This window comes from Lonchura striata, chromosome 3 (genome assembly GCF_046129695.1).
Source record: "Lonchura striata isolate bLonStr1 chromosome 3, bLonStr1.mat, whole genome shotgun sequence".
Lineage (NCBI taxonomy): Eukaryota > Metazoa > Chordata > Aves > Passeriformes > Estrildidae > Lonchura > Lonchura striata.
The window spans coordinates 57,002,882-57,022,524 of record NC_134605.1 but is presented as its reverse complement, the minus strand read 5'-3'; the positions used below and the strand labels follow the sequence as shown (position 1 = coordinate 57,022,524).

At 39.5% G+C, this 19,643-nt stretch overlaps 1 protein-coding gene across 2 annotated transcripts in view; it reads left to right on the top strand.

The window, feature by feature from the left end:
• Positions 1-19,643, top strand: part of MTHFD1L (methylenetetrahydrofolate dehydrogenase (NADP+ dependent) 1 like) — a 139,885-nt gene that overhangs the window by 81,936 nt on the left and 38,306 nt on the right. For both annotated transcript variants that reach the window (XM_021540609.3, XM_077782193.1), the window contains 2 exons: positions 12,455-12,562; positions 13,931-14,083. In XM_021540609.3, the coding sequence (XP_021396284.3) occupies positions 12,455-12,562; positions 13,931-14,083 (261 nt within the window). The remainder of the gene's footprint in view (positions 1-12,454; positions 12,563-13,930; positions 14,084-19,643) is intronic.

The window sequence follows — 19,643 nt, the reverse complement described above, 5'->3', positions numbered from 1 at the left end:
TGATTCTTTCATGTTTAACATAAAAGTATGTGTGCAGATAGAACACTCACCGATTATTTTGAGAGACTTCTTCAAAGATCTCACAGTCACAGTATTCATTCTGTCAGTTAGATAAAAGGAGATGTAGTTGCTGTCTCACAGTCACAGGTATTGCACCAAGTTGTGGCTTCCTGAAGCATTCACTGTGTGTATGAGAAGGAATGTGACAAGTAGCATATCCATGCTCATCCCATGCATCTGCCCAGCCCAGCCAGGTCAATACAGAGGGGAAGCAGTGCCCTTACCTGCACCCTCCTACACAGCCAGCTCAGCTGAACACAGAGTGCAGCTGATCCAGTGCTTTTCCTTCTCTCCTGATGATCAGAGGAGTCTGCCAGTACAATATGGTACACACAATACATGGGTCACTGCTACTGCTGCTGGCCTCAGGTCCTCAGTCTATTCAGGAGCAGCCCCCAGGGCCTCTGTCCTGCTCCAGCTGATGCCACCAGAGTCCACAAGCCCCTGAGTGAGTTTGCAGCTCACTACAGCTGATGGGCACAGCCTTTTCCTCGCACTCTCTGTCCTCATATGTACAGAGCAGACAGCACACCCACACAAAAGGCAGTCAGAGACCAGATTTAATAAGAATAGAGAGGTCCTCAAGCACATAGCTCAGTTAGTCAGACTGCTGGTCAGACACCTTTACACACAGCTGCCCCTATTCTTCCCCTATTCTCTCATTTTCTTCCCACACTTGTTCCTTTTCAATCCACCTTGATTGCTCCTTTTCCCATCTTTGCTCCTTCCACTAAACAATCTTTACACATTCTGACTATCCTCTTTGAAAATCCCATCATAAGGCTCACATGGTCCCAAAATTTGCTTTTTCATACATCCCATAGAGTCCTGTGCTGCTGCATGAAATCACTTCCTTTCATTTGCAAAGTTTTTTGATCAAAGAGTTTCCCTATTGACCCACCTTGGTGCCTTTCACACCAAGGACAATGATCTCATCTTCTCCTTGGGTTGTCATAGGAAACAGGCTCAGGGTGCTCTAATTTTCACTGATTACTTTTGTCCAGTGATTACATTACAGAGGGTTCCTCCACCTATCATTGTTCCTCTGATCCTTGCTGGGGCTTTGGGGCTAATTTGCTTAGCCCTCAGATAACCTAAAAAAGGACAGTGTGGTCCAAGTTTCAGTCCTGTGTCTGCCAGAGTTAGTGACTCTTTTTCCATGCCTTGCAGACTGTTATTGCAGTTGTCTGCAAGGGAACATCACAGCATTGTGAGCTGTCAAGAGGAGCTTGGACCCCAGGGAGCACTGGAGATGCTGGGGTACCACTGTGCTGGCAGAACATTTGGAGGGACATACTGCCAAAAAGGTTATACAAGGGATTTCTCAGGGCCTTCCTGGCTATCCAAGTGTGAGTGGGTTTAAATCTGAACAGCCAAACAGACTTCTCTGGCTCAAAGGAAGCCCTTGTCAAGTTTCAGATCCTGTGCCCGTGCTACTTAAGTTTCTTTAGAAAATGTTCACATGCTATTTTTTTACAACAGAACCTCAGCTTCATTCTTTTAAATGGCTGGAAGTTCCTGTTTTGATTCTTTTCTCCAGAAAAAAGTTCAGCCTGAGGTAGATATGCCCTACGGTCATCTTTCATTCTCTCTTCTCCTTGATATGCACCCTGTATCTTTTGCACCCATTTTATTTTTTTCTTTCCACCTCCCCTGCTGTTTTACAAAATGTCAGTAATCCAGCCAACCCATATCTGTATTAACCCCTGCCCTGACAGAATAGATGGAAACATGTTGGGAATATTAGTGCTGCAGCATGTATTCAAGGCATTTTGCTCATGCAACAATTTTACAGCTGAAAAATGGACAATGTAAAGGCCTTTCTAAGTTTGTCTCTACTGAGATGCTCTGAAAACTGAGGCTATAATGTTATGAGGCTTGTGTAATAAAATGGGGGGAAAATTATTTGAGAAATACATGTAATAGTTTTCCCCACTGGACACTTCTGTTACAGGGATAGCACTGTATTAACCTTTGACAAGGCTCATACTAAAGCTCTGGTGTTACTATACACTGTATAGCTTACAATCTGGTGGTACTAGTGAGTAAAAAGCATTGGTAGGGGGAGACTCTGCCTATAAAGAAAATCAGATTGATTTCCACTTTAATGTCTTTCCCAGACACGTCGTTTTGTGCTATGTTGCATAAGCAGCAGGATCTTGAGCACAAAGGGAATGAATCACATCTTTACATCAACTTAGTACCCCATAACTTCACACAAGTATTGTAATCCTCAAAAATACATTGAAGGGATTTTATAAAAACACATAAAGATTTTAAAATACCGTAAAAAAGTACATTCAGGCCAACAAAAACAGTGAAGTGTAAAGTTCAGGCTTCTGTTTCATCCTTCCTGTGCAAAGGATGGAGACTGAAGCAGCTGGAAGTAGGAGAATGAAACAGCAATGCTGCCACTTTTACAGTATGTAGGTCAATTGGTTAGTAGGCTCACAGACAAATGAAGGAAAGCCACCTCTCCCAAATAAGCCTGCCCTTATTTTTTTTTTTGGGGGGGGGGGGGTTGTTGTAGCAATTTTGAGATGTGTTTTCTGCTGTTTAAAGGGGTAAAATTAAGACATTTAAGGAAGATAAGAAGAAGTAAAATGGAATTCAAGCAGATTATTTCCCCTTTCATTGTGCCTAAAGGGGGTGTAACTGAAAGGACATAGTTCCATCCCTTATCTGATTGTCAGACTTGTCCAGTTATTTGAATAATATTAAGTCCTGGTTGCCTCAAATTTCATAGGATTTATTGTGGTTGGGGTTGTTTTTCTGTTTTCTTTCCCTTTTGGAGGGCCAAAAAGGGGAAATACTCTGCTTAAAACCACTACCACTTAATTCATATACTTTTCTGTCTTCATGAGATTGCTCTACTGTTCCCTTTACTCCATGTCTCCATTTAATCCTGTGATGTCTATGCACCTTGTTTTCCTGTTGGAAAACTTAATCAGATTTTGCTTACAGAACTGGCTATAATTAGAAAAATTTTCAACAGCACAGACTGCTGTAGCTGTTAACAGGTTCATTTGATATTTTGATCTTTTGTTTGACAGCAACACCCAGGGTATTTAAAAAAAAAATCTTCAAAGCCTTATATGTAAAACTGTTTCATATCCTTTTTCTAGTTAGAACAAACTTTGCAGTAAACTATATTATTAGTGTGCAATATGACATGTACTTAGAGGATAACCCATGTCAAGTGGGCTGTCTTTGTTTCATTTTTTTTCCAAATTCATTCATCCCTGTAGTGCTTTATGTAATTTCCAAATATGTCTTTGAAAACAAAAGCTTCCTTGAAGGATGTTTACAAATGTGTATAGTGTGAGAAGAACACTAGAAGAAAGTATTTTCTAGGTCTGTCAAATGCTGGTTAAAAGTTGAGAATCAGCTGGATTTTTCTGAAGTATCTTCATTTATTTATGCCATCTTGTCCAGTGAAACCTGAGCATGTGCCAAGTGAGCCATTTTAGACATTGGACACAACATAGTTCTATCAGTTCAGGATTCAGGCTCTGCTCCTGTTCAGTATCATGGCAAGCCAGTCTAATTAGAAGACTGTGCTAATTTTATTCCTTGAAGCATCTAATTTGGTCTCTTTAAACTTCCTTGTGTGTCATTCCATGACACACTCTTCTATAGTCCCACTTTTAGATGGCTTTTTGGGTTCTCTTTATTTCTTTCTCTAAGCAGGCAATATTTTTTTTTTATCCTAGTGGCTACTAGTTCTAGTTTGACCTTTTTTAGTCTTGATTATAGCAAGGGTTTGTTTGACGTTTGGTATGAGATTAACAAATATTTTGGGGAGCTTCGAATGAGAGCAGAATATCTCATATATAGTTTTGGGATTGCGGCAGTCACTTCATGGATCAAATACAAGACATGACCTATGACAAGTAAATACTGCACCATTGACACTGTAAAAATGTAAGAAACGGACAGAAACAACTGGAGTACCCTGAAATGCTTGCAGCATTAGGAATTGCTCAGGTTGGAGGGGTGGTTCAGTAGCAAGGATGAGTTTTTGTATCATGGACTTCAGAGTTTATAACATAGCTTAAAATATTTTTGGCAGTAATTGAAGTAAATACGATGGTATTGTGTGGTTTTAGTGTGGATTTTTGCCCCCTCTGCACAATAACCTCTATTGAGTTACTGTTGAGTTGGTTTCTTGCAGAGTGTTTCTCTTCAGTGTTTGAAGGATGGGTTTGTTTAAAAGGCCTCCTGAACTCTTTGTGAAATCATCTGTGGTGGTTTATTTTAATATATATTCTTGCTACATATGGAAAATATCAAAATATCAATCCTCTTATCACTGTTGACTTCCCTTCTGGGTTCAGTTTTCTTGAAGTATGGGTCTTTAAGTTGCAGCAGAAAGCTATTACTCAAAATAAAGTTGACTGAACCATTAAAAGTAAGTTTAGATAACTAGGGGGAGGAAAGGAGATGATGGAAACACATCCCATTTCCAAATTTCTCTGGCTTCAGCGCCTGTTCTTGATCAGGAGAAGGGCGAAGCTATATTCCTCACTAATGCATGCCTGTTGAGTGACCTGCCTTCACTATCCTTGTCTCCCCTCTTCTGCTGTGGTGAACTCTTCCTTGACTTAGAGCAGCCCTCCTCAACCTGGGACAAGAAGCATAGGTCTGAAGAAGGCAGGTATTAGGTTTTTAAAAGAGACATTGCCCCTTCCTGCAGGCAGCTGGAGTGGAGTAGGCACAGGGGAGATAGAAGAAAGGAGAAGGACAGGCATTTGGCATGAAGCAGGATCAGCCTTTCTGGCTGGTCAGTGAATTTGCACTATCCCCTTAGAAGAATGACATGGTAACCTGATAAATAGTATTAAAGAGCCTCAAATCACCAGATTTATGCTGCACTGGAAAACTAAATTGAAGATTCTAAAGGTCACAAATCGGAGGGAAGAGAAGGGGTTGTTCCAGCCTTCCAAATTTGTCAGATGACAACTTTTTTTGACAGTGCTATGCCTTTAGGTAATATAGTGACAAATGAAAATATTTCCAGGTTATACAGTGAAAGTTGATTGCACAAATATTTAGGCAGAGTGCAGATTGCCTGGCCAGCCTGCAGAACAAAGGAGATCTTTCTCAGCTTGGGACCATCTACTGGGAGCGATGTTGAGTAGCAGCACTTCTCAGGGAGGCATTCAAGCAGTTAGCAGCCTCAACCCTGGTATTTTCTTCCCCTGCTGGGAACATAATAATAGTTTGTTCAAATCTGGAGCATCTGAGTCCAGAGTTCTGTCTTCCCCTGCTGTGACAGTATAGTGTGGGCTGTCACTTATCTCATTCCTTCTAGTCTTCGCTTCAGCTGTCATTGATAATGGGTCACTCAGAGGGGTCTAAGGGTAGTATCAAAAGAGAGAAAACTCTGCCACCAGTGGTTCTCTATGCATTATTTTCTCTTCTATCTATGGTCTCCAAAAGCAAGAATGAGCTGTGATAATGGAGGAGGAAGAGTCCCATTGGTGGAGGATAAGGCTCCTTGGCACATGTACTGCAAGAGGCGGAGCAGCTCAAAGATGAAGGCACAGTCAAGAAGAGCTCATGGGGCCTGTGTTTGAGGATGACAACCTCCAGGAGAGTATCCCAAGGCAGAGTGTTTCTTATATTTTTTAAACAGGAGTATTTTCTGTTTCTTCTACTCATACCATGGAGTTGCTAAGCCATGAAACCCATCCACTGTGCATCTGCTGTTGCACCAGCCCAGCATACCTCTGCTCATTTGTCTAGGAAGCAGATAGCTTCTGTGTTCTCTATACAACATGGAGTTCAGTCATGTGTGGACCTAATGGAAAGTCCTTAGGTATTGCTGGGGTGGGAATAAATAAAATAGTCCTTACTGACATTTTTCCTAGTAATAGATAGTGATGATTTCTTATCCTGAAATGCAGGCTGTGCTGCCCTGCACCGTATGCTGGGCTTTAAACTATTTCCCCCCTCCCCTCTACTGCCAGTAAGACATCTAGCAATGAAGCCACATTAAAGAGGAATTCCATTGGTCTGTACCACCCCCTCCTCCCACTGCCATCAAAGAGATTTCTGTGGAGTTTGAACACTTGTTTCACTGAATTGGGTGTTCTAGGGTTGGAAGCTGTCTTTCTGCCACTCCATGTCTTTATTTGTGGATCTAGGCTCTTGACGGCACTGTACTTTTATGTTTGTTTTCATTATTTCCCAATTCTTTGCACAGAACAATTTTCTTATGCACAGCTTGTATTTCAAAGTTGGAGAAATAGAAAATAAATCTCTAAGGCCACAGGCTTAGGTGTTGATTCACAAACTGTTTAGCTTGACTGAAAATGCTTTTCCACTAATTAAAAAAACCAACTCTTGTCCTGTGCCAGCAAAGGAAGAGGAATGCTAAAGACTTGGAAATCCTTTTGTCAGCCACAGATCTTCTGGAACCAGAATATACAGATACTTTAATAAATGCATTTTTATTTTATCCAAGGGAAAAGCTAGAAGTAGGAGTTTGAATGTGCAGAGTCAGCTATTGTTTTAGCACTGCACTCTGTCACCCCACACAGCACCTTCAGCCATACTCCCATCATGTTTTCATTTGGCAGCCTTCCCAAGAAGAGGAATGAGTGATGTCTGCATACTGTTTCACTTAGCCAACCAGTGATTCTTCTTTATTGCTTTCAGTGAACGTGTAAATTTAAAAAAGGAGTGCCACTGCCCTGCATTTCAAATTATATTAAGAATTTCTGCTAAAACACAACCAGTTTAGTAACAGTAAGCCCAGAGTTTCTCATCTTATAATTAAACTGGTGATGTCATAATTAAAAATAGGCATTGAGATTAAAGTGAATGTTTAAGGTACTTGAAATATTAAATGTGTAAGTTACAAGTAAATAGCGCTTTTGTATATTCTCTGGTTAAATGCATGTTTGTTTCACCAGAATCATAGTTTTGTTGGAGAATAAAGTAGTTTTAAGTATTTATGTTGTATAACTGTGAAGGGATCCTGTCAGACAATGCTGCACTGATGGACATTAACTTATGGTACTCAATTTAAATTAGACCAGGGCTTCTCTTGGAAGTGGGACTTAGTTGCAACCTAGTGGAATGTTGTATGACTAGGGACTCACTGCTGTTGTCTCTGGCTTTGCAGAGGTGTATTCTGTTGGTGAGGAAGTCAGGAGGATGTTTAAAAGCAGAAGAAATTAAGGAGAAAGGGAACACGGGTTGTTTTCAGCAGTCTTGGGGATTGGCTGTGGGGAGTTAAAAAGATTAACTCCTATCTCCAGTAGATGAAGGCTTAAAAAGTCAGGTGCCCAAATTAGGATGTAAAAGATGGAAATCTTGAGCATAGTCTCAGACTAGATGCCTGCTAATATGCATGCTTTGTTTCACTTAATCCTGACTTTTGGCAATGAGACTGATTTCAGGAATCCCAGCCAAGGTGTGTTTCCCTGCCCCAACTCGCTTTCTCTGCTGGTACCTTTCAGTGCTCAGACTGCAGCACTTTGAGCAACTTTTCCTGCTTCACATGGGCTTTGCCTTTATGATAAGGTGGATGTGTGAACTGATATGGATTGCAATAGGGTTTTTTCCCTGGGATATGTTTTAGCCTGGATGACTGTCTCTGGTATGTGCAGCTGCACAAACAGTGGTGCTACCTCAGTTGCGCTGGCACATGGGTGTGAGCAGCAGAGGAAACAAGGATGAAAGGAAGATCTATTGTAGCTGGTCTTCTGTCCATGCAAATCCTCATCAAGCCCTACATGAAAAACTCATAATCTGAAGTCAACTGTTAGAAGTGAAGGAAGAGATGAAGAGTGAAAAAAATGTGAGAAAAGGTTAGCAGAAATTAAGTACTATTAAATTATGTTTTAGTGAAAGCATTGCTGTCAATAGTAAGGGAAGAAAGAAGATTTTGTAATAAACAGCACCACTTGGCACTAATACCATGTCTTACAAGTGAGATGAACTAGAAGTGGCAGTATGGCTGGATGATAACACTGGTATGATTTGGTTTAGATCATTAATACAGTCCTGGGAATGACAGGCTTTTGCCTTTATCAGTGGCGATTTTGTGGTTTAATCATTATCAAGTAATGAAATGTACAGCTACATAGATACTGTTTTTGTGAAAGCCATTTGTGCTTTAGCACTTGTTATGCTTTAGCCTAGGAGACAATCCTATTTATGGTGTGGGTGTTTGGCAGCCTCAGCAAGCGTGTGTTTGTGCTTGCCTCAAAAGCAGCATATGGCTTTGGTAGCTCTAAATGTGTGAGACTTCAGAAGTGAACATTCTCTCTGGCAGGAGTGGCAAGATTGGTTGTTTCTGAGAGAATCCTAATGAATTGTCTGCAGATATTTGTATTGTGTAGCCCTGAAGCATCTTCTTATATTCAATGTAAATTTACATAAGTATTTTATGACACTCTTTTCTCAGGAAGCTGAAATTTAATTTGGAACGAATTCTCTGAAGCTGCCATAATTCCTTCACCAGTAGTACTAATACATAGTTGCGTATCTTTAAAAGTCAGGTTCTAACCAAATCCATAGTATCTGTTGCCTATCTGTCACCTAATCTCCACCTAAATGTACTTAGTTGTGCAACAGTCACAACTTTACGTAAGGGAACTGAGAGGAGGGATAGCTTTTATTGTTGGTCATAAATCTTTCATGTTTTTGACACCCTGGACATTTTACAACTTTCCTTCTCACCCTAGCTCTCCAGGTGGCAGAGGTGCTGTGGAATCAAGTTGCTGTTGATAGAGGTGCATCAACACTCCCTATTCTGATGAGACTGTTAATCCTCCTTTCCTTAAGGAGGTGATGGCCTGCAAGTGGTTGCATCAGCATAGCTAAGGGTGCAGCACTGGAGTTTGCTAGTGGGAATGAGCAACTGGTTCAAGAAATTCCTAAGGCTGTTGTAAAAAATTCTCAGACAAAAGAAAAAGTGAGAGTTGGTGTCCTGCTTCTGACCTGAACATGGTTAATTTTTGCAGCAGTTGGAAGGGAGGTTATTGAGTAGTTGGCCAGGAGGTTATTCTGCACAATGTCACATTATGGGGGCAGGGGAAAAGGAGTTTCTTCCTGGGAGAAGGCATTCCTGGAGAGTTTTGGTGGGGACACTGAATTAGAGAGTACCATTCCCAAACCACATCAGATGTGAAATTACTCTTTTTTTTAAGTATCTGAGATATGTGGTTTCTGCTGGCAGACATCTGACCAAAGTATATGAGGCACAAACAGATCATTCACATGATTTTTTTTTCTAGGTAAGTGTGGTATCAGCTGGAGCAAAAATCCAGCTTAAAATCCCCTAATGACTTAGTTATTTGTGCAATATGAGTTTAATTTTTTAGCTCCCTTCTCCATATGAATTAGCCTTGTTGCTACATATGGTGGATGTCTCTGCCCATCAGTCAGACTGTTTTGATAGTGAAGTGCTGAATAATCAACAGTTTTGTTGAAAACCTAAAGCCAAACAAGTGTCTTGTAAATCCAGGTTTCTGTTAGGTAAAATGCCTCTTGAATAAATAGAACTTCTTTTCTGTTAAAATACCATTATGGCACTTTCAAGAAAAAATAATTTTTATTTCTTGTGTAAAGCATTAGGTGTTTTTTTAGTTTGGAAAACATTTTTTTAAATTAAAGTTAAGTTTCCCAGCAGTATTACTTGATAACTGAAACACAAGAAACTTTTTAGCTTGAAATGCCCTGTTACACTGTGATTCTAAATAGATAATGCCTTAAAAATCACACTAAACACTAGGAAACAGGTGGATCCTTAGCATGGTGTAGAGTACTCCTTTCCCTACTCTTGAAACTTCAGGAAGGAAGCATATCTGAGAGTGTGCATGTGCATGGGCTATGTTAATGTCCATAGTACATCTGTGCCTTCCTGCTGGTCTCTGTCTGAATTTGGCTCAGCCAAGACTCATCTTGCCTCTGCTGAGATTCTGACACCATGCACACATTGCCTCACCTGGTTGTGTGCGCATGTCTAGCAAGAGCATGACAGGCTCAGGAAGCCACTTTTTTTTGCCATTTACACTCCCACAACTCCTTCCTCAATGACAATTCTTCTGAGGTTACATTTGCAAAATTGGAGGTGTGGATACCGAGCCAAAAAGTATCTGAAATTCTGGTTAAAGAAAAAACAAACCAGGGGAAAAAAAGAAAAAACCATAAATCCATAGGGACATGGTTTGACTGTCCAGCTCAGACTCAGTCATGCAATACATTGCACGTATCCCAGGAGAAGCAAAGTGCCACCACTGTCATTAAAGCATTCTCCACTGATATTAGCCAGAGCCCTGCTGGGATTCTTTTGGAAAATACAGCTGTGATCATTGGAAGGGGGCTGAAGGCGCAGTAGTTATACTGCTGTCCAATTAGTTTGAAATGTTTTGACACAAATGCAAGTTGAATCTAAATGTCCATCTCCATCTCAATGAAATTACTGAGGTTTAAGCAGAAAGCTGTTAGTTTCCATGTTAGCCCGCTGACAACAGGGAATGGAATTCTTTTTGCCTTCCAATTTGCCATTGCTGTTAGTCCTTTACTGCAAGCAAACAGCACCCAAAAGGCAAATTAACAGACATGTTTTGCATTTCTGCCACTGTGTTGAAAACTGCCATGGATATGAATGTATTTAATAATCACCCTGAGACAAATTTCATCTCGTGATGGGTCTCCATGACACTAAGTATTCCATTCAGCTTACTGCTGCCAAGAATTATACCCGGGCTATTTGCAATGTGCTATCTCCAGTCCTGATTAGAATTTTTTGCACTGCTTTGATTCCTGTAAAAAGCCTGTTGTTGGGAATGTGACATTATTCCACCCAATTAAGGTGCAGTGATTGTATAGTGAGCATGTTCAGAAAGTATCTTGTGAAGCTTCTTTAAACCTGTCTTTGAAATTTCAGAACTGAGGGGGAATACTAAGAGCCTTAGTAGTTTTTAACTACCTTACACTTAAGATACTTGGAAGTTTGGAGAGGTTCTTTTCTTGTGATACTTCTGTTACTGGAGTTCTTTATTAATGTAAGCTTTAGTTTTTCTAAAATTTAATCATAAATACAAAAAAGATTGGCCTGACATAAACCCTTCAACTGATGTATCTTTGCAGAAAAAGAACTACTTCCATACAGGCATTGCAAAAATGTGGTTAACTGTGGAACTTCTTATAAATGTATCAGATAGAGTTCATTGTTCACAAATTAATTAATTTCTTGCCTTTGTTAGAATAAAATGATACACTTTTGTGTTCTGGTGCTTTTTATATTGCTTTTTGTATTTAAGTCTTCTTCCTCAAGTGATCATCTCTAGATTTTGTTTAGCTCTTATTCCACGTGTGTTGTTAATTAAATATTCTACAAGTTACTGATGAGATATTCCCTTTAATACTGCACACACCTCTGAACATTTGTAGTCAGCACTGAATTATCTGAACTCGTGGTAATATCCCTCCTCCATCATCCTGTTCCTATTGAAAGAAGTTAAAGAATGGCATGTTTAAAATAGGCCAGATGAGTCAAAATTGCTGTCTCCTGGGTCATTAAAAACAAAAGGAAAGAGAACAAGGAAATGTGAAAGAGTTGTTTACTCTAAATACACAAAAATTATGGCACAAAAAGTAAATGCCTGATCTGACCATAAAAAAAAAAAGTGTTTCGTGAAAATCTGTTAAGGGTTTTCTAACAGATTGAATGTGAGAGTCTGCTTCTGTTTTGAAATAGAACATGTGAAAGCAGAACTTGTTCAGTTTGAGCTGAATAACATGATGTGAATACTCTTGGAGACTGGGATTGAACTTGGTGATTTCAAATGAATTCTAGAATGCTTTTATATTCTTTTTTTTAAGTGTCCAAAGTGCTTCACTACAGCTACAATTAAAAATATGCATGTTAGAAAGGATAGGAGGTAAGAATAATAGTATTAAAAGAAAATCACAATCAAAGGAGGAATGTTGGGTCAGGAATTTTCTGCTACAATTCCTTGCTTCTCAGGGGACCCTTCGCTGACTGCCTCCTACCTTGCCTTGTCCACTCGTGTAGGTTATCTTTATTCTGAAATGGAGATTGAGGCGTAGTTTATCTCTTCGGTCTCATAACTAGATGGTAATAATTTTCTTCCCCCACTTCAGGCTAGCGTAAGCTCATGTTGTCAACTCTGTAATGCACAAAACGTGCAGCTTCCAAATGATGGAGTAGCTGAAATCACAGGGGTTAGTTCATGTACTTGTAGCTGTGTGTCATATCCATCACCAGTGCTCCTTACTTTGTCTCATGCTTTAGCAAGCCTGTTTAACAGGGATGAATTTTAATGAGAGATTCAGAGACCTCACTCAACAAACAAGACCCTAGTTTCTCTTGGCCAGTGTTCATCCTTGCATTGTTTCCTTGTCTCTGCAGCTTCCTATTGTTGAAAAAATAAGGATCATTGCTCAGAAGGTGTATGGAGCTCAGGATATTGAGTTGTCTCCTGTTGCACAGTCTCAAGTTGATCGTTACACCCGGCAGGTAAGAGCACCAGGGAATTGTGCAGGCAGGTACCTGCTGGATGTGAGTCTTGGGAAACCTGAGGGTGTAACATGTTCTCAGACTGGAGAGTTAAGTCAAGCTTTGCTGAAAGGCATGAGCTTACCCATGGTAGGAAACTGTGGAGGTCAGTATGGATTAGTTGAGATTCGGTAGAACAGAATGGTTTTAACCTTGAAGGCAATCTCCTGTGAGATATGAATGGTGTTCAGAATACTTCTGAGATTGTCCATGAAACTGTACTTTCTATGCAGTCTGGGTTACTCTCTTAAATGTGACAACTGCATATCACATGTAACCAATTTTAGCATGTGTTCATTTCTACCTGCAAAAAAGAGTTTGCAAACACAGTAAGACTTGTGCACAGCTATGCACATTGATAACAAAGGTCCCAATATTTGTAAAATCTTTTGATTTCTTTCTGTTCCTGTTACTTTGAAGGAGTTATGAATATTAGAACATGAAATACATCACCTATCCTAAAGCATGTGGGAGCATGTTTCAGTTTGAAAAGTTTTGAAACCATGTGGAGAAGTGAATGTCTTTTTTGTAGTGGAATGGCTTCTGAACATAAATGTGGCTGGAACCTTTCAGTCAGAAAATAGAAACAATATGTCCAGGAAAAATTCCTGAGTAAACTTCAGCAGCTTGATCAGACAAGCAGAAGTCCTTATTCAGACAGCCATCTTCCCTATAATGCAAACTTCCTGAGAATTAATTGGATTTTTCTAAATGGCAAAGAAGGTTACTTAGTGTACTTGAAACTAAATAATACATGCCTCCTTTTTTCCTGCTGTGTTTTTCTAATCCATTTTTTAGTCTAAATGTTAGTATATTAGGAAATATTTTCACAACGTCACCTAAGAGTTGTCAGCGCTGGGCTGCAGAGACAATTCCCTGAAGTCCCACCACTCCTCCTGGCCCTGTTTGTAAAAGAATTGAACAGAAGAATGGAAGGTGCCTGACTCAAGATTAACCAATAACTTTGGGACAAATTATGGGCAGGGGGAGCTGCTGAGGCACTTTTCCTGATTTTCTCCCACATTTTCAGTAATTAGTGCACTGACATTAGTGAAGGGGGTTCCATCATCTCCTGCAGGTTTTGTCTTGTTTAAAAACAAAGGAAAGCATCATGAGCACCATCTGTATTTACCCTCAAGAGAACATTAATACCCTTACAAAATTTTTGACTGTGAATCCTGGAGTCAAGTTGGTGTCTAACTGGGTCATTAGAGCCCAGGGAACAGCTGTACGAGAGGTTTCTAGAAGATACTGATAACAAAACAAAAACATAATGTGCCTTTAGTGTGATTTTAAAAACATTTTTTTTTCTTTCAATTTTTTTGATAGGGATTTGGAAATCTTCCCATTTGTATGGCAAAAACTCACCTATCCCTCTCCCATCAGCCTGAGAGGAAGGGTGTTCCCACTGGTTTCATTTTGCCAATTAGCGATGTGCGAGCCAGCATTGGAGCTGGATTCATCTACCCTCTGGTAGGAACGGTGAGTGCAAAGCATTCGACTCGTTTACTCCCCTTTCACCCAGCTTGACAGGGAAGTGCATTTCCTGTTTGCCTCCAAAAATAATGTGTAGAACCATGTGAGTTCTTGCTTTTGTATAATAATCTTTCCCTCAAACTTCATGTAGCTCTACATGATAGGAAAAGATAATCAAGAAAATGCAATGTCATAGAAGAGCTTTGACTGTCGGGTCTGAGAGAATGGCTCTTGCAGTTGTTTCTGTTGCTGTTGTTCTTAGGTTAGTCTAGGGTATTTAGGCGCGCTAATGCTGCAGAAAAATTAATTTACTTGTCGTTGCCTTTTCTTATTCAAATTGCAACCTTTAAGTAACTAGTTAGAAATTACTCTAAATTTTAAATCTTTTATCCATCATTACAAACCATTTTAATGCATTTAGATTAAAGGAATTGTGTTGGGGAACAGAGTATGGTTAAAATAATTGCTCTTCAGTTGATAAGTCTGATCTGCTCCTAATCTTTGTGAACATCACTACTGGTAAAAGTAAGTTATGGAGGGAAGGGATAGATTTTTAACTGTAGAAATAGTAGAACATTCCTTCTCCTTCATTAGAGATTTAAATAATGAGGTGCTAAAAAGAGACAATCATCATCCTTTCTTCCTATCCATCCTTACAAGTACAGACTCAGATTAGGAAGCTCCTGATGCTTTTTTCCCTTACAGGCCTTATCGAAATAGCTGAGAAGTGAGTTGGCTCATGCCTTTTGCCAACCATACACATCTTAATCCAAACAGCAGTTGAACTGCATCTGACATCTCATAGCTAGAGTTACTACTTACATGTAGCTGATTCATGGGATGGTGCTAGAGAAGGGATGCAAAAGCCATTGCATTTCCGGAACGAGTACTCTCCCAATGTTATCTCATCTTCCCAGAGCATGGCCTGATTTCCTTGTGTAGCAGTACACTTAGGAAAGGTTGAAAGTTTCTAATCTATTGTTTTGAATTCCCTCTGAAACAATCAAGTGTTTGAAACGAGGAAGGAAGTACTTTCTGACCAGGAGGGTTCCTGGAGTTCAGGAAACTGTGTCACTTTAAGTCACTGGACTTGGGGATACGCTTTCCTTCTGCATGACCACATTATGCACATCCTCCAGAAGCAGAGCACAGCTGTGTATTTAAATTGTGTAAGACCAAATTCCAGTTACTGGTGACAGGGGTAAAATTTGTCAGAACTTCTAGTATCTCCTTCGTGGCCTGGATTCACGTTTGCACTTCAAGTTGTGTGTCATGAAGTTATGAGAAGGAGTGCATGTGAGTAATGGGCAGCAACTAATTCAAATCCATGAGGGAGCTGTGCTGTTGGATGTCAGAATGAAATATTCTTGGGCTGAGCTTGCTGAATGAGTCACACCCTTCATGCTTTGCTATAAACTAGCTGCAATTCGGTGTCATAAATCGATAGAAACAGTCCATAGGAGCAGTATAAACCAAACAAGTTCAAGGATTACCTCTTTCTGTTTCCATTTAGAAACAAACAAAAAAAAAAAAATCTTTTGAAGGACATTTTGTATATGAGATCTCTTTTCGGAGGAGCGTGTAAAAAAAAACATGTCTAAGTTAGTTGGCCTGACTTTGGTGTGAGGCAGTATTAGCCATGGAATTTCTCCCATATCCTGAGCTGGGAAGGCAGTTTAGTCTGTGTTATGTATTCCAAGAGAGTTTGTAGGTGAGGTATTGTATAAACATAAGATCCCCAAGAGGTAAAAATGCAAATTCATGGACATCGATCATTGGTTGTTTGGAAAAATATTGCTAATGCCTAGGAATGTGGGACAGAACACTTCTTGGAACCATCACAATTGCTACAAATCAGAATGAATGAATGGCTATGAATGTATTCCTAACATTGTTACGACACAGTTCTTTCTTTAGAATTAAATTTCTAGCAAGAAGTCCAACTTGCTACTTTTCAGAGTGGAGAGTTTTGAGCATCATGAAACAAACTTTCATAATATAATTGCTCCACAACTTTTGAAACCACTTTTCTAATTTGTTACCTTCAGATTTTTTGTGAGTGTTGTTGTCAGCAACTAAGTCTTAGGTTACTTAGGTTGCAGTTTAAAAAGTGTTACTTTTTAAATTGTGCAAGGAGAAATATTTTTGATGTCTAATTTCAAAACTGAAAGCCTTTCTTTGGCAATTTTCTTGCTAATGAAGCTATCTGAAAATGTCTGCAAGAACAAAGCAAGTATAAAAGGACATGTCCTGAAGGCTTAAAGTGGCTGGAAGTCAATGCTATGAGTAGAGGGATTACAGAAATCCCAGTGACAGCATATGGTGAAAACATCCAGTCATTATAGTGGACTACATTTCTTTATGTAGGAATAAGAGAAGGAGCAGCATAAAAGTTTTCTCCCCTCCACTGCTTGCTTGATTGTATGCTTGACTGTACTGCTGACTAATTGCATTAATGGAGAGGTCCCTTAATACCTAAGGGAGTGCTCAGAACCTCCTTACAGCTAAGGCTTTTCTGATAGCAGGGAAAAAATGCTATTTTTCATTAAAGCTATAGTATAATTCTGATGCTAATTAAATGTCAGACTCCATTCTTGTAACATATTTTTTACTGGATGAACTTCTCATATTCTAACCTGTTAGAATTGATCAGTAAAGCAGGTTGTTAGAGTTCTGTTCCAAAGTAATCTGGAAGAGATTACAAATACTCTTATTTGTAATAAGTATAAATAAGTACTGCTGAAAGATAATAAACTATCTGCAGTAACTAGCATTTGTAGTTTAGCCTTGTCACCAGCACATGCAAAGTAATGAGATTTGTATTTATCTTAGCTCTGATACACAGTGATTTTTTTTTTAACTAAATATTTAACATGTTGTCTTCATATAATCTAAGCAATATTTGGTTTGTGTTATGGTTGGCTTTAGTTCCCATACAGCATGGAAGTCTTTCCAGGAAAAATGAGCTGAGCCTTATCAGAGGAAATCAGCAGTGAAACAAGAGGTGCATTTAATTAACACTGGCACAGCTTTTATCCAAGTTCTCTGAGACCATGACCCAGAGGGCTACATCACTCTCACAGGTGGACTGTTGACATCATTGCTTGGCTTAACAGAGAGATGGCAGGAAAACTGCTGGAGTATATGTAGGAAACCAGTGAGGTCATTCACTAGCAATGCTTGGGTGGGGAGTTACTAGATTTTTTGTAGTTTGTGTCTTTCTCTCTACACCCACCCAAAAAGCCATAGAAGTTTGGTGCTTTCTCACATTCAGCCACATTTCCATTGTTCCTTTTCATGTGAGTTGCAGGAATGCAGGAAGGTCATAGAAATAAAACCTGTTGCCTTTTGCCTTTGTGAAGTGATGCTACCAAATCACTGCTGCAGGAAATAAATCAGTGTTTGAGTCACAATGGGATTATTAAGCATGTACTTCTCTTCTCCAGCCACACACTTTCATTTCAATGGGTTAAAATTGCAGGCATGGTCACTCTGAAAATATGTGGAGCCTTTGGAGTCATGGCCAGCTTCCAAATTCTCACAATGAACTGACATCCTTCAGATATCAACATATCTGAAGAAAGGTCAACCTATTACAGAAATATTTTTCTCCCTGTAGAGAAAGAAGTTCAAGTTGCTGAAACTATATCCCCTTGGAAGGAACTCTTGGAGTGACCCAGTGTAGTTTGAAATCAGTGTATGGGAGGAACAAAGTTCTACCTCACTGTGGGTGAGAGCCAAGACTGTCCTGCCAAAATATTACCTGGACGTTGTAAGAGGAAAAAGACCTCCCAAGTATTAATATTTTTATTAATACTTTCAGAAGGAAAATACTGTTCCCCATTGAATTAATTTCTTCTTTCTTAGTGGTTAAGAGCTTAACAAGTTTTGAGAGTGTCTGTTGAACATGAGCTGGAGTCTGGGCCACCTGAAGTGAAATTTTTCAGTAGTGCATGATGCTCAGATTGTCTCCAAACTGTAATTTTATCACTTTTCTGAGGTGCTTTTATGGGAAAGATGAATAATAATTATTTGATTGCTCAACTCATCCTGGTGATCTGTGTAACACAGGCTAGCATTTCAAAAACAGAAATGATAGTGAAATTTTTATCTGCCTTGTAAAACTTTTAGCTTACAGTTCAGTTTTGTATTTACAAAGGATTTAAGCTCTGCTAGGTATTCTGATCACTCTTAGTCCAAAAAACGTCCTTGGGAATGTGGCATTTGGCACCTGCCTTTGGTGTTGTGTAGCTGCTGTGTTGTAGCAGTGCTCAGAACAGCTATTTGTGAAAGCTAGGTGCTCACAGACTCTGTGGGCCGGTTTTGAGATTACTGCAAGAAGTGTGTAAGCAGTGAGAGTAAAGGAAAGCCATGAAGTTCAACTCACGTAGGAAAGTAGTTTAACAATTGTTTAGTTCTAAATTGAAAATTGGTAACAGGAAAAGAAAAGCTGCCCTCTGTTAGATGATGTGCCTTTGTATCCATCACAGTAGGTGTCATCCCAATGAGGTAGAGAGGTTTTTTGAATTACAAAGGGTGCATCATTCCTATCCAGTGACCAGCTATGTACATGTGGAAATACTGAATGATGTTATACTTGGTGGAAGGCTGATAAATTATTTAGGGTAGGGTTGATGAGCTGGGAGTGATCAGATAGGTATGACTGATGGCTGGAATTGAGGGTGGGGACAATCAACTTCAATTTGTTGTGTCTAAAATCTAAAGACTGAGAGGTTAGTTAGTAGACTGAGGTTAGTGTAATAACAGGAAATCCACTTCTGGCCCTTGGTGGATTGCATGATGTGCTTGTGATGGTATTGAGTTGGCCAGAGAGGGGCGGGTCTCTGTAGATGAGACAGAAATAATCCTAAATGAATGATTAAGATGAAGGGCTGAGGAAAAACTTGTAGATTATAATGGAATGGTGTTGTGGTGCATTTGTTGCATTGGGCCAGAATTGTTTGCCTTTGCAAGCATTCCAGGTGCGTGGACTATGATTTATTTAAGATTCAAGAATGGCTGTGGCCTTTTGTGATCAGAAGATGGGAATAGAAGATTGAGGGCAGGATTGGAGAGATGGGATTGGCTGGAAAGGAAAAACCTGAGAGTGGTACTGATGGGAGGAGATACCTGTGAAATGAGTTGAAGACACATCCAAAATGTACATGGAGAATTGGAAGAGTAGACTGACATATAAGCCACAAGGGTTAAAGAGCTTTGAAGGTTTTTCAAAAGCATCAGTTAAACAATGACATGACCTAAGATCTGGGCAGGAAGAAGTCATGTGAGTAATGAATGTAGTTACAGGAGAGCAGAACATGCCTTGCTGATGACTAAGGATATCTTAAATTTAAGAGGAAAAGAGTAGAATTTAGCTGGCTCAAAATTATCATTATAATTTCTGTAACTTTTGAAAGTGAATAGAATGTATTTGCATGATAGAAGTTTCCATATAGTCTGTGCATTTACTGTTTACTTTACCTGCTTTAAACTGATGTGGATAAGCCAATGCTTTTTGGAAATACAGAGTAAATATACTTTGCTTTGGATCACTATACCTCCATGT